The sequence below is a fragment of the Stegostoma tigrinum genome, chromosome 7, assembly GCF_030684315.1.
Source record: "Stegostoma tigrinum isolate sSteTig4 chromosome 7, sSteTig4.hap1, whole genome shotgun sequence".
NCBI lineage: Eukaryota > Metazoa > Chordata > Chondrichthyes > Orectolobiformes > Stegostomatidae > Stegostoma > Stegostoma tigrinum.
The window spans coordinates 47,058,927-47,074,141 of NC_081360.1; the positions used below are offsets into that span (position 1 = coordinate 47,058,927).

General features: G+C 37.5%; 1 protein-coding gene across 6 annotated transcripts in view; it reads left to right on the plus strand.

Annotated features, from left to right (window-relative positions):
• atf2 (activating transcription factor 2) overlaps positions 1–15,215 on the plus strand; it is a 125,618-nt gene that overhangs the window by 46,161 nt on the left and 64,242 nt on the right. For 5 of the 6 annotated variants that reach the window (XM_048534283.2, XM_059647202.1, XM_048534285.1 and 2 more), the window contains 3 exons: positions 4,626–4,798; positions 5,715–5,829; positions 8,575–8,682. In XM_048534283.2, coding sequence (XP_048390240.1) covers positions 4,626–4,798; positions 5,715–5,829; positions 8,575–8,682 — 396 coding nt within the window. The remainder of the gene's footprint in view (positions 1–4,625; positions 4,799–5,714; positions 5,830–8,574; positions 8,683–15,215) is intronic. The other variant, XM_059647203.1, reaches the window with a different exon arrangement.

The window sequence follows — 15,215 nt, forward strand, 5'->3', positions numbered from 1 at the left end:
GAGAACTGTGAAGTGGAGATGATTAGAGACTGGGGAGGGGGTGAGATCATGGAGAGGTCTGATATCAATGGTGAGATTTTTAAGGCTAAGATAGTGATTAAATGGTAGACAACGTAGGTTGTTGCAGTGGTGATGGATGATTAAGGACATGGCAGCAGATTTTTAGATAATCTCAAATTTACAGAAGGTAGAATGCGGTCATGTGTTGGAAAGGTCAAGTCTAGAAGTCGTAAAGGCTTCAGTACGTCAGATGAACTGAGGGGAGATTTGGATGATGTTATAGAAGTGGAAGTAGGCAGTGCTGGTCATGCAGAGACATGTGGTTAAAAGCTCATCCTGGACTACTGGGATGCAGTTCTATTGAGTCTAGATAACTCTTCATTAGAGAGTCATCTGGACTCGAGACATTAGCTGGCTTACCATGGATGCTGCCTGAGCTGCTGTGAGGTCCAGCATTTGCTTTCAGTTCAGGTTCCAACTTCTGCAACAATTTGCTCCTATCCAGACTAGTACGTCTGAGAAGTCATATTAGTGTACCTAGTTAAGCTAATAACCTTCCAGACACCAATACAAACCTGACTATGTAATATGTTATGCATGATCACATGGGAAACCACAAAACACATTATGGTTGTCATTCTGCTTTTGCGTAAAACAGTTGCCAGTAGCTAAGGAGCAGAGTTCACAGCAAAGATCAAAGATCAAGGCCTCGATCTTTCCAGTATAGAGTTGGAGAAATTGCCTACTCGTACTTCATGGATTTTAGACCAGCAGTTGGATAATTTAAAGACCGTGGTGGAGTCAAGAGAGTGCTGTTGAGATTTAGCTGGGCGTCATCATTTGCAAGTGGGCCATGCAGTGTCAAATGCTGTTAAGGAAGAGATGCAGGATATAGCTGTGAAATTGGAGATGCCAAGGTTACGTTTTTGGGGAAACTAGAGGCAATGGTGTGGGTACATTGAAGGTGATTCTCTGGCAACAATTTGGTAAGTAACATTGGCATCAGCTGAGTGCTTTCTCATCCTACTGGAGGACAGATGTTAGGAAATAGATATTGTTGTCAGTTAAGTAACAGGCTTCATGTAATTTGAGAAGGATGAAGAGAGAGTTTGAATGAAATTTGTAATTTTGTTGTTTCTGTACAGTAGCTGGACCTTCCATTTGATTTGGCAGATTCAAACTCAGGTACTAGGAAAGATATCCATGTTATAGCTTTTTTTTTTAAAGACATTAATTGGACATTTATTGATGATCTATTTTTATTCATTGATGATCTATTTTTATGAACTACAAAACGGTTGATCTCCTAATAATGGTAACTCAGACAGAATTTGTTTTGTGAAGGATTTGGGATGTTTCTGAAAGCTGAGATAAAGTACTGAACTAAGCAAAATTTTTTTCTTCTGTAGTGAATTCTGTAACTTTTTAAATTAGTTTATTTAGGTGTGTAGTAGTTTTTTTGATAGCAAACTTGCTATTTCTTTATTGTTCTTTCTTTTAAGAATGACACTTGATAGACTTGGAGAACTTACTTTTCAAGTTTTCCAGCTGTTTGAGCTATGTGGTATTTGCAGGATTTGCGTAGTTTTGTCTGAATGCACAATTCACAATTTTGATAGTGATCAGTGATTCAAAAGATCCTGGGTGATCATTTGTTATCTGCGGATACTCGTATGTATGTATGTATGTATACCATGTTGTTTTCTGTGTGACCACTGTGTCAGATTTGTCCAGATATATTTGACATCATATTGATGTGAATTTTGGGAGACCAAATTGTCTCCTAATGAACTGCAGTTGAAATGCTGGAAATCAATTTTAACTTACATTGACATCTTGGATAGGCTTAGTAGCTGCCACTAGAAATAACAGACTTGACACACTTCTATTAAAACAATATAAATGCTGCATTCAATATTTAATACAGTAGGAGTAATAGATTGAAATTTTGCTGTGATGGCAATTAACTGCTGAAATAACATGGCTTATTTTAGTGGATGGAATCAGTTTCTGTTTGTATTGTTGGTCTGTATGTGTCACCTTGTATAAGTTAAGTTTAATTACATTATCAAGTAGTCGCAACTTTTTTCATTCAAAAATGACACTTTTGAGGAGACTATTTGGAACACCATGTGCACACCTATTTATCCTGAGGCATTGAATGAACATCCCGTATTCTGTCATGTGCGTTTTTCGCAAATTTTGTCTGTTCTTCGAATTAAATTTTAATGAATAAATCGATATTATTAATAAAATGTGCAGAAAACATTCACAATGAAATTTCCATTATGTTTGACTAAATTTCCTTGAAATATATCATAATGAGACTGATTTTGCTTTGATTGTATGATCGATTTTTAACAGTTTTAAAATTGATGGACCATAAACCATGGTTCAGCAAAATGATGCTATATATCTTTAAAATATATGAAAAATATATTGCAATTGATCATTGTATCCTGTTAACAAGTTCATCTTAAGCTGTCTATTGGCTACTTCAAAAACTGTTCACTGTTATTATCTATAACATATTATAAAAAAGCTAGCATCAGATGTGCATTATAAGTTATGACTTCAAATCCCATTATGAAAAGTTGTAAAATTAAATTCAATAAATTTGATAACTTATGGGTTAGTGCCAGGAATAAATTACCTTCAATACCGCTGGATTATTGTAAAACCTCAACTGGTTGACAAATGTCCTTCAGCAAAGGAAGCCTGACAACCCTGCCCGATTTTGGCCTGCACATAACTGCAGTCTCCCAATATCTACTTGACCTCTAATGCCCTCCCCAGTGCTCGAATAAGGCACTTCAGTTACGAGCAACTTTGCATCCTGTCGCAAACCTTGCTTCTTAATGTTTGTATTCATTGGTTACTCTTCCTTGTCAACAATTATCATTATAAATGGCTAGAAAATCTTGATAGCTAACTCTGGTCTTACTCACAATCCAGTTACTAGATTGCTCCATTGAGAATGTTTCTGAAGTATCCCAATCCACTTATCAATTTGTATTTGTAAAACAAAACTTTCTTTCATGAAATGATTGTGTGTGATACCACAGGCAGTTGACAATAATAATGCATTGTAAACTTAGTGCAAGGTACAGACTTCATTCCTCTTGATAATCATACATTTAGTCTTTATTTTCGTCATAAACTCCTGTCGACAAATTTGTAATGGAAACTGCTGAGGTAAATTTATTATGTTGTAATTGCTACCTACCTGTCAGTAGGACAATAAACACCTCTTGATTAAGTTCCATCAAAGATAGGATCAGCTTTAAACAAGTCAGCATTGGGACGTAGGTTTAATAGGACTGTATGTTATTAAAGAAAGATCTTTCGTGATGTGTAATTTGATTTGGAAAGTAAAACTGGACACCATAACCTGCTAAGTTGGGGCACATGTACTGCATCAGTAATATTACAATATGAAAAAAGTGCGAAGTTGATATCTCTTTCATCATCCCTCTGCTTGCTGGTTTGAATTACTTCCCGAGAAGCCAGTGTTTCAATAATAAAGTTCTCCTCTTTGTGTTCAGATTCCTCCAAAGGCCTAACCTTTTCCTACTTCTGTAACCTCTTCCAGCTTTACCACTCATCAAAATCTCTGCATTCTTCAAATTCTGGTCTCTTTCTTGTTCATTCCTGACTTTAACAACTTCACTGTTGGCGGGCATGGGCCATCTGGGTCCTATGCGATGAAATTTTGTCTCTAACCATTTCTACCTCATTTCCTTGCAAAACTTTTTAAAACCAACTTCACTTGTCCTATAATCTGCTTGTTCCTTGGTATCAAATATTATTTGTTGGTGAAAAGCTTGGGACATTTTACCAAAGCAAAGGCATTGTATAACTACAAGTTGTTATTGAACCATTATCTTCAGATTAACTTTTAGTGTGGACCTTTTCTATTTGAGCAGAACTGCAAAACACTGCAAAGTAGTCTTTTGCCCTTTAGACAGAGCCTCTTCTGCCTGCCTTAAGTCTTCTTCCACCTTCAAAACCTCTTCCTAGCTGATAGGATTTGACAAAGGTGTTGAGATTTCAGGGTTTGTAAACATTTTGTGAGCCTTGACACTACCACAAATGCCCTTTCTAGTGCTGCTGTCTGTTTATTTGATCTTATGCACAAATCTTGAGAACTTAAAAAGAAAACCCTGATGCATGGATCCATGCTTTGGTGGATAATAGGCGGAACTTTATACACCTTGCCGCCACTCCACTTGAGGACTTTGATTTCCTATTGCCAGCCTCCTGACCTCCATCTCATCCTCAACTCCATTCTCTTTTCTTTTCATACCCTTTTCCTCCTGGCCTATCTCATTGTCTGTTCTGCTGCTGCTCCTGTGTCTTCCCCTCACCTTCCTCTTCTGTTGCATGCTTATCATCATCTTTGTGATTGTCATCCTCTTTCTTTTCCTCCTTCCCAAATTTCCCCCTCCCCCATTCCCTTCTGGCATTGATTACCATGAATCAGTGAACTTGATAATGTATTCAACATTACAAGGGATAAATAACCTTATCCTTTAACTCACTATTATCAATAACATGGCAGAGCTGCTAGAGTTGTATGTACTTGTAAAAAATCAAGTTAATATCATTTTGGAATTTTGATATAGGATGCCCCATTACAACAAACACAAACTGTATCAACTATTCGTCCAGCATCTTTGCAAGTTCCTAATGTACTACTTGCAAATTCAGAAACTGGTGTTGTCATACAACAGGCTTTGCCCTCTCCAACCTCTACTTCTGTCATCACACAGACTCCACCAACAAACAGAAATATAGTGTAAGTATTGAGAATTGTTGTTACATTTTTCATTTATGATGTCAAAATATAGTTCAGTCAACTATTGGGAAATTTTTTGGTCTCAACATCTGCATGTCTAGATAAATAAAAACTTGCTTGTAAGTTTGTTAATTATAACGTAAATGAATCACCCAATCAGAATCTAACAAGTTGTGTAAGAATGGAAGCAACAGATGATGTTGGAAATGCAAGATGAAAAAAAATTAGGAATCAGGTTAGTTCATTTGATAGCTTTGTTTCTTTTCTTTTGAGTCAGAAAATGTGTTTTAAGCCCCACCGTAGACCTAAGTGTGCAATATGGACTGACAGCTCAGTACAGGTGTAAGGGAAATGTTGCATTGTCAGAAGTACTGCCATTTGGGTGAGACCTTAAACATCCTGTCTACCTGGTCAAATAGATGTAACATGTTCTAAGCTGCTGTTTATATATGATCAGGGACTTCTTCTAGCCCCAGCAGGAATCCTTGATCTAACACCACCACAGGCTGGTTGTTCATTTTAATACTGTTTATGGGATGTTATTGCATGTAACTTGACCTCTCTGCTTATTAAGCATTGTTACAAAGACTGCTTTAAATCATTAATTTGGTTGTAAAGTGCTTGTGTAAGTTTAAGTTCTTTATTTCAACAATTTTTTGGTTATACCATAAGAAAAAGCTAAATTTTTGTGGGGGAGGATGTCTAATTTCATATATAATTTGATTCTAACAAATTTTTTAAAAAATTGAATAGGGGCTGAGTGGGTAAATGTTTGCACTAATTTATCAATGATTTCAATTTCAGTTAAGTTGTTTCACCTGCACAATTGTACAATTTAAAAGCATGTTTCTAATAATTGTACCAATGTTTATTAGAACTGCAGTTACAGTAATTCTAAAATTTTGCTTATTTTTAGACCAGTATCTGGTTCAGTTCCTCTCTTGTTACAGCTACCTAATGGACAGACCATGCCTGTCACTATCCCTGCATCAATCACAAACCCATCTGTCCGTATTCATACAACAGTTCCTGTAAGTGGACAAAAGCGCATTAGAATATTGCATTAGCCTTTTATATTTCTGCAGTATATTGTATCGCAATAGTTAACCAGTTTTAATATGTTTCAGTGAGGGGTGTGGTCTTTGCACAAGCAAGTTTCTTATTTTCATTAATGACAATAATAGTACTTAAGCTGCTATGTAAGGATGTAGTATGATTCATTCTCCACACCAAACGTGGAATCTAGTTGTCACGACTTGCCTTCTGGCTGGAGAGCCAACAAGAGACCCATGCTGTCTGATTTGTTGGAAAACTTGCTGAACCATGCACCAATCAGTCTGTTTTAAGGCCACTATTTGGCTTTTCCTTGGAATCAAACTCTGTGGATAGATGTCATCCCTTAACAGTAGCTGCTGGCTAATCACAGGCCAGCAGGAATTGTGGTCACCAGCACCACTGTGGAGGCCATGGGTTGTTTCTGGAAAGATGCCCACAACAGTGTCCACAAGTATGGAGGACACATGCTACAGGTAAGTAATGCAACAGGGGCAAGGTCTGTTGCACAGGAGTGTTGCTCTCATTGGCAACTCCCACCCCCCCCTCCCCCAACCCACCCATCACCACTATCATCATTGCAGCCAACCCAATGTGAGAAGCAGCCCACATTTGTCATGCACGTCAAGTGGCATTTAGCACATTAAGTTCTAACAGTCACAACAAATATAATTTTATGAAAGTGAAATTATGATTGTCAGATTTACTATGGTCCTTTTGAAGATGCAACAAACAGAATGGATAAAACAGGCAAGCAGATTCAGTGCATTTGAAGAGTATTTAATAATGTCATATTGGTTGTAGCACAAGATAATAACTTATGGTATCAGCAGATGATATAATAGTAGGGATAGAGGACTAAATAACTGACTGGATACAGAGAATGAGGATAAACAAATCATCTTCAAGTTGGCAAACTACAATTACTGGCGTACCATGGGATCAGTGTTGAGGCCACAACAATTTGCAGTCTGTATTCATGACCTTGTTAGAGGATCTGACTGTATTGTGGTCCCATGGTAGGAAAGTAAGTTGTAAAGAGAACACAGTGAGTCTGCAAAGACTTATCAGTAGGGGGAAGAGGGTGGGAAAAAGTTTGGTAGGTAGAATATTATGTGGGGCAATGTAATATGAATCCAGTTTGGTGGAAAGAATACGAAAAGAGAATACTATTTACCACTGTACAGGGAAATCTGAATGTCCTTGCGCATGATTCACAAAAAGCTAGTATACAAGTTTATTATTAGGAAGGCAAATTAAATGTTGGCCTTTATTCTGAAAGGGATGGAGTTTAAAAGTAGGGAAATCTTGCTACAGTTTTGAAGGACAATGGTGAATCAGCACATGTACTATGTACAGCTTTTGTTCCTTTATTTAAAGAAGGATATACTTGAATTGGAACCAATTCAAAAAATGCTAATTTGATTGATTGCTGAAATTGAGAAAAATTGGACCTGTGTTCGGATGATCTTAATGCAACATAGAAGATCCTGAGGGAATTTGGCAGGGTAAATGTTGAAAGGTTGTTTTTGTTTTGAAAGGATATATCTGCTTATGAAGAGACTAGAATTGAGTGATATAATTTAAAATTAAGGTCTCTCCTGTTTAAGACGGGGACGCAGAAAAATGATTTTCCTTTTGAGTATTGTGCATCTTGGAACTCATTTTGTCAGAGGATGGTGGAGACACAGTTATTTGATATTTTTTAAAAGGTAGAATTAAATTCATTACGAACAAGGAATTCAAAAGATATGGGGGATTACCAGGAAAGTATGTTCAGGTCTCAATCAGATTAGTCATTATCTTGTTAAATGGTGGAGAAGCTTTGAGGAGCTGATCAGCTTACTCCTCCTCGTTTGTAGGTTTGTGTATTCACATGTCAGTGAGCGAGGGTGTAACTGATGAGTCCTGTGTTCCTCACTCTGATCTCTTGCATATCTCATCTTGCACTTAAAAACGTAGAAAATCACAGCACCCATTCAGCCCATTGAGCCTGCTTCGCCATTCAAGCTGATCATCCAGCTCTTACCCCGTTTCCATATTCTCCCCATGCCCTTTGATCCCTTTAGCCATAAGAACTATATTTAACACTTCGTTGACCTCAACTGCTTTCTGTGCCAGAGAATTTTACAGGCTTGCCACTCTTTAAAGGAAAAATAATCCTCCTCCTCTCAGTACTAAATCACCCACCGAATATCCTTAGACTCTGAGCTCTGGTTCTAAACTCCCTGGTCATCTGAAACATTCTACCTGCATTGATTATAATCTAGATTTGTTAGAATCCTGATCTTGCTCTTGTCCCCCAGCCTTGAAAATTTTCATACATATCTTCAGCTGACTGGACTTTATGTCCCAGAATTCCTTTACTTCTCTACTTTCCCTTTTGTCTTTAAGGTATATTTGTAATTATTTTAAACAAAATGTTTTGGTATGCTGTGATATACTTCCAGTGCATGTGGGAATTGAACGTGGACTTTCTGGCCTAGAGGACATTACTGCTGCACCACAAGATACCTACAGGAGTGTTCTTATAACATATTTCATTCACCACCCTTCTAAATTATGTGAAATTTCATTGCTTGGTGCAGCAATAATTTTGGCTGGTTGTGAAATGCCTTGGGATATTTAGCTACATTACAAGAATGTTATAAATGCATATATGTTGGTGTTATTAAAGTTTTGTTAACTGCTCTAATTGTGCTGTTCCATTTTCTACATGGTAGATTATCAGGCCTGTCACCATGGTGCCTAATATCCCTGGAATTCCAGGTCCTCCAGTCAGCAACATGGAACCTTCCTCTCCACAACCTCTGCAGTCAGAAGCTAAACTGGTAAAAAGAAAAATATGTGTGTATATATTTGTCTACAACTTACTGTTATTACTTTTATTCATTTATCATTTTTCTAGTACTTTAGTGTAAATGAAGAGTGCAGACAAAAACTCATGGAGCGTAATAAAAATATGGTTGACAATTGGCGGTCTTGTGATACCCCATTTTCCTATCAGATTCCACTTTTACGCAACCTATTTTTACAGTGATTAATTTTTTAAGAAACTGGTTGTTTTTAATTATTTGCCGGTTATATTCTTCATTGTTTGTTTTAATATATTTTCAAGGTTTTCCTTGTGGATTTTCACACTGTCAGTATGAGAAGCTAGTCCAGAACAAATTTTAAACGTGGAAAACTCTTTCATTCCTGTCTCCTGGCATATGACTTGACAAAAACAATGGCAGCAAATTTTGTACTTGAAGATTTGTGGGAAAGGTAGTTCTAGACTGTTTTAGTATCCTTCATTCCCCTATTCACATTAAATTGCTTATAGTCGTACGAAGATATTTGACAAATTGGAAGAATGAGTGAAATTTTTTTTGAAGAAAGAAAGAATAGTCAAAAGGTTAATGACGAGCAAAAAATTAAAGTGGGGGAAATCAAGCCAGAAATATAAAAACAGTAAGAGTTTCTATAAGTATATTAAAAGCAAAGAGTTAACAAAGGGAACATTGGTCTTACAGAAAGAGACTGAAGAATTAGTGTTGAAAAATAGGGAGATGACAGATGAGTTTAATGGAAAACTTGTATCGATCTTTGCTAGAGAGAATTTAAGCAACATCCCACAAGCTGCAAAAAATTGAAATTTTGAAAGGAGAGAGGAACTGAGGAAAATTGTAACCATTAGAGAAAAGTGATACTGAGTAAATTGTTGAAACTGAGAGTTGACAAGTGTCCAGTCTGGATGGGCTTCACCCTAAGACCATTTAAGAAGTGCATTTTAACATTGTTAATTTATAGGCTTTAATTCTGCAAAACTCTCTTCATTTAGAGAAGATCCCATTAGATTAAAAAGTTGCAAATATGACTCCTTTTATATTAAGAAGGAAGGAGACAGAAAACAGGGAAATACATGCCAGCTAGGCCAATAACTGTCATGAGAGAAATACTGGACACTATTATTAAAGAAGGTAGAGCACAGTACTTAGATAAGTTCAAGGTAATCAGGAGGCAAAGTCAGCAGGTTTTATGAAAGGGAAATGATGTTTAACCAATCAGTTGGATCTCATTAAGGATTTAGCACCTTGTGAACAAAGGTAAAATGATTGGATGTATCGTACTTTTCCTTTCAGAAGGTGTTTATTAAAGTGTCATATCAATGATTATTGTGGAAAATAAAAGCTTATGGGGTATCATTGGCATGGATAGAAGATTGACTAGTTAATAGGAAGCAGATAGTAGGCATAAATGAGTCTTTCTCAGGTTGACAAGATGTAAAGGGTATTGTGCTACAGGGATGAATTCTGTTTCTGATGTATAGAAATGATTTGGATGAAGGAGCAAAAGATATGATTGCTAAATTTGCTGATGAGACAAAGATAAGTAGCAAAATATGTTGTGAAGAAAGCTTTAGGATGCTACAGAATGATGCAGATGGAGTAAGTTGAGTGGGTAAAGATATGGCTAATGGAGTATAGTATCGAAAATTTGAAATTGTCCATTTTGACTGGAAGAATGAAAGTAGCATGCTATTCAAATGATGAGAGATTGCAGAACTTAAAGGCACACAGTGTGCTAGCACATAAATCACAAAAGGTTAGCATACAAGTACACCAATTAATTAGGGAAGCTAATAGAATGTTATAACTTATCATGGGGGAATTGAATACCAACGTAGGAAGGTTATGTTTCACTTATCCAGGGCTCTGGTGATCCCACAGCTGAAGTACTGTGCATAATATTGGCCATTTTACTTAAGGATGCAAATGTCTTAGAAGCATCTCTAAGATGACTACCCTGAAATGATTGACTGCTTTTATGAGCAGGGGTTGGACATGCCAACTTTGCATACTGTATTCCTACTAATTTTTTTCCATTGCACAAACCTTTGAAATACATGGAAGTGAGTGCATCGGCATGCCAATTGCTGTGGACAGGACCTTAAGGTTGCAGCTTAGAGGTAATGTTGCTTGCATCTACTAGAGTATAGAAGAGTAAGAGGCAACTTGATTGAAACGTACATGTCCTGAGGAGTCCATCTCTGCAGCAGTACTTAGTATCCAGGTTTAGGTTGATAAGTGGCAAACCACACATACCAAGCAATGTTGATCACCAATAAAAGGGAATCTAACTGTCACCCCTTGATGCGTTACCATTGCTGAATCCCTCTGCAGTGAATATCCTGCGTTTAAAATGACAATAAATTGGTTGGACCAGTTAAATAAAGACTGGCTGAAACAGCAGGTCAGAGACTAGAATAGCCAGATTTTTTTGATCAGTAAGGGAATCCAGAGTTATGAGGAAAAGTCAGGAAAGGAACTTAAGGATAATCAGACGACCCATGGTATCAATGAATGGCAGATAAGACTTGATAAGCACCCCTTTATTCTGAGTCTATGCCCTCTGGTCCTAGATTCTCCCATGAGAGGAAGCATCTCTGTGTTTATCCTATCAAGCCCCTCAAAAAATTCTGTGTTTCAGTGAGATCGCCTCTGTGTTCTGAACTCGAGTGAATAGAGCCCCAGCTTGTTTAGCCTTTGCTCATAAGATCATCCCTCCATACCTGGGATCGTCACAGTGAACTTTCTCTGAATTGCCTCCCAGGAACTTGTATTTTTCTATTAAATAAGGGGGCCAAAACTGCTCTCAGTACTCCAGATGTGGTCTTATCAGCACCTTGTGCAGCTACAGTAAGACGTCTGTTATATTTCCTCTGGTGCTGCTCCAGAATCTGACTCTGTTTAGAAGAATCCAACCTGTATCTCTGTAGCTACGTCTTTTAGGATCCTAGGATGCAAGCTATCAGGGCAGCAGATGTGCCTACCTTTATTAGCTACCTTACTTTGTCTAATGCTACTTCTTTAGTGATAGGGATGGTACTTAATTCCTCCCCTGTGTTCTTTAGTATTAATGAAATATTCCAAGTATGGTCCACCATAAAGACTGTTGCAGAACATTTGTTTAACTCCTCTGCCATGTCCTAGTTCCCAAAACTCCCTAGATTCATTTTCTAAGGAATCTGTGTTCACTTTGACCTCTTGCTGCTTTTCATATAGTTAAAAAAGCTCTTGTTGTCGGTTTCTCTAATCCTTTTGCTAGTTTGCCCTCGTTTCATCTTTTTCTGTTCTTAGTATCTTATTAATCTTCGTTTGCTGGATTCTGAATTCAATCCAGTCTTCGGGGTTATCACTGACTTTGGCCTCTTTTTATGCACCTTTTCTTTCAGCCTAAAGCACTCAACTTCGTTGGTTAGTCATGGTGGATTAATCCCTCTCTGAGAATCTTTCCTCCTTACTGATATGTAGTTTTGCTGAGAGTCACGAATTACCTCCTTAAACATCTGTGATTGCTTGCTTACTGTCATTCCTACTAATCATAAAATCCCTGCAGTGCAGAAAAGGGGCCATTCGCCCCATCAAGTCTGCATCAAACTTCCAAAGAGCATCCCATCCGGATTCACCCTACCCCACCCCATCCCGATAACCAGGCTTGGGGTTTTTACCATGGCTAACCCTCTAACCTGCATGTTTCTGGACACTGCATATCAATTTTTACCACGTCCAATCCACCTAACCAGCCTATCTTCCAACTGTGGAGGACACCAGAGCACCCAGAGGAAACCCATGCAGACACAGAACAAGTAAACGCCACACAGACAATTGCTCGAGGCTGGCTTTGAATCTGGGTGCTTTGAGGCACTCGTGTTAACCACCCTGCTACTGTCTTGCTCACTAATCTATACACCCAATTTATTTTAGTTAACTCGATCCTCATTTCATTATAATTCCCTTTATTTAAGCTCAATATAATTTCTGATCAAAATTTCTCACTCTTGAACTGAGTATTAAGTTCTGTCATATTATGATCATTACTTCCTAGGGGATCTTTTAATCTTGGGGCATTTATTTAGCCTGACTCATTAAACCATTGCCAGATCCAAGATAACCTACTCCCTGGTTGGCTACATGGCACATTTACCTAAAAACTAGCCCTAATGCACTCTGAGTTCATTGTCAGAGCTGCCTATTCCAATTTGATTAACCAAATTAATACGAAGATTTAAAGACACACAAAATTATTGTTCTGAAGAAGGGTCCAGACTTGAAACGTCAGCTTTCCTGCACCTCTGATGCTGCTTAGCTTGCTGTGTTCGTCAGCTCTACACCTTGTTATCTCAGATTCTCCAGCATCCGCAGTTCCTACTGTCTCTTATTATTGTTCCTTTTTTTTACATGCTTCTGTTGTTTGTCCATTCACTGTTCTGACAGCACCTTTCAAACCCATGACTTCTACTACCTAGAAAGACAACGGCAAAGGATTCATGGCAACACCACCGTCTGAATGTTCCCCTCTAAGTATCACGTCATCCTGCCCAAGAAAAATATTTCGATTCCTTTACTCTCTCTGCATCAAAATCCTGGAATTTGATTGACACTTTCGGTGTCCCTACACTGCAAGGATTGCACCTTTTTAAGAAAGCCATAATTTTCACATTTTCGTGGGAACCTAGGGAGAGGCAATGAATGCTGGCCTAGCTAGCGATTTCCCAGTTACCATGAACAAATTTAAAAGAAAAATCTTGCAGCCCGATATCATCCTTCTAATCCATTTTGATCACTTTGTAGTGCTTATTATCCCATTTATAATATTATGAAAAGAACTGCACACATTGCTCCAAGTACGTTCTAACTAAGGTTCAGTACAGGTTTAGCAAAATTTCTCTACGTATCCATTGTTCCCTCAAGGTACAAACTGGAAAGATTGATTTTGTAAGGGGCTTATTAGCCTGTGCCGCAACGTTTTGTGATTTATGTATCCATATTCCTGTATCTATTCCCAGATTTAGATTGTTAATTGCCGAGTGAAATAGAAACTTTTTTTAATTTCATGCCAATATGTCATACTTATCTACTTTGAAATTCATTTGCCAATTATATGTACGTTAAAGTAAGTAAAATCACCATTGTACTAGAGGACAGTGGCTGGTTCCTCAATAGACCTGTAGTTTAACCTGAGTGTCACCATGCCTCAGCAAGATTGAGACGGTGGGACCTTCGTGGTAACCTGAGTTACTAATTATGTGTACTTTATAATAATAGTGAATGGGTAGACAAGGCCATATTTTGGATATGGGCTGAGGAAAATTAATTCTAAAATCCTTCAATTTCCCTGTGTCATTTCTGCTTTACACCATTTCTGATCATCAGTCCCTATCCTCTCACTTTCTTGCTGCCTCCATTTCTTTTCTTTCATTGCCTTTCTGCCCTGTCTGACTTGTTTATCTTCATTTTCTGCTTGTCCTTTATTGTGCACAACTGCCATATCTTCCCAGATTCCTTCTGCTTTCCTCACTCACTAGTCTTTAATCCTGATCACTCTATTATCTCACTACTCATCAACCTACCTTAGTTTCTTCCAATCATTTGACTGATGTTCCTTTGCAACTTGTTTCTCCGAATATAATTTGCAAACTAGCATATCGAACCCTCTCTCCCTTTGTAAATGTCAGAAATAAATCTGATGGAAATAAAGGCTACCTCTATTTGCATCTTATTTTTACCCATAATCTCTTTATGGACCTTAATTGACAGCTCTCTGAAAATCTATTTAGATAACCTTTCATAGACCTCCTCTTCAACTTATTAGTGACCTCATCAGAGATTAGTCAGTCATGATCACATCAAATGGAGATGCTTAAAAAAATTAAAGTGACAATAGTAGAGTGTTTACAAAATTGGATAATGGGCAGAAGATAGTAGTGGAGCAGTTGTTTTTCATACTGGAAGGAAATGACAGACTCTGGTATTAGAGAACTACCTCGTGAGATTAGTGATCTGGATGTGGGTAGTTAGAACAAAATTTTAGAGTTTGAGTATTTTGATCCATTCTAACCTCCACAATATGCCAAAGCCTCAGAAGAGGCAGAACTGATTTTTTTTTTAGGAATAATACCCAAGGATGAGAGACTTCAGTTGTGTAGAGAGACTGAATAACCTGGGGCTGTTCTCCTTTTATAATAGAGAAATTTAAGAAATTTGAGAGGTTTACAAAAATGTTACATAATAGAGTATACAAGAACAATCTTTTTTTAAGGATAAAAGTATCAAGAATTGTAATAAACAGATTTAGGGTGATTGGTAAAAATAACGCAGGGAACACAAGGAAACTTTTCTTTGCATCCAGAGGTGGTGATGTATGTCTGAAAGATAGAATCAGTTTATACTGTGACGTTCCAAACATAATTGGCTAAATACTTGAGAAAAAATAATTTTAGGGCTGTGGAAAAAGGCTAGTGAAATGGGATGAATTGCAGAGCTCGACCAAAGAATTTGCACAAGTATGATTTCATGTAATGGCCTCCTCTTCTGCTATA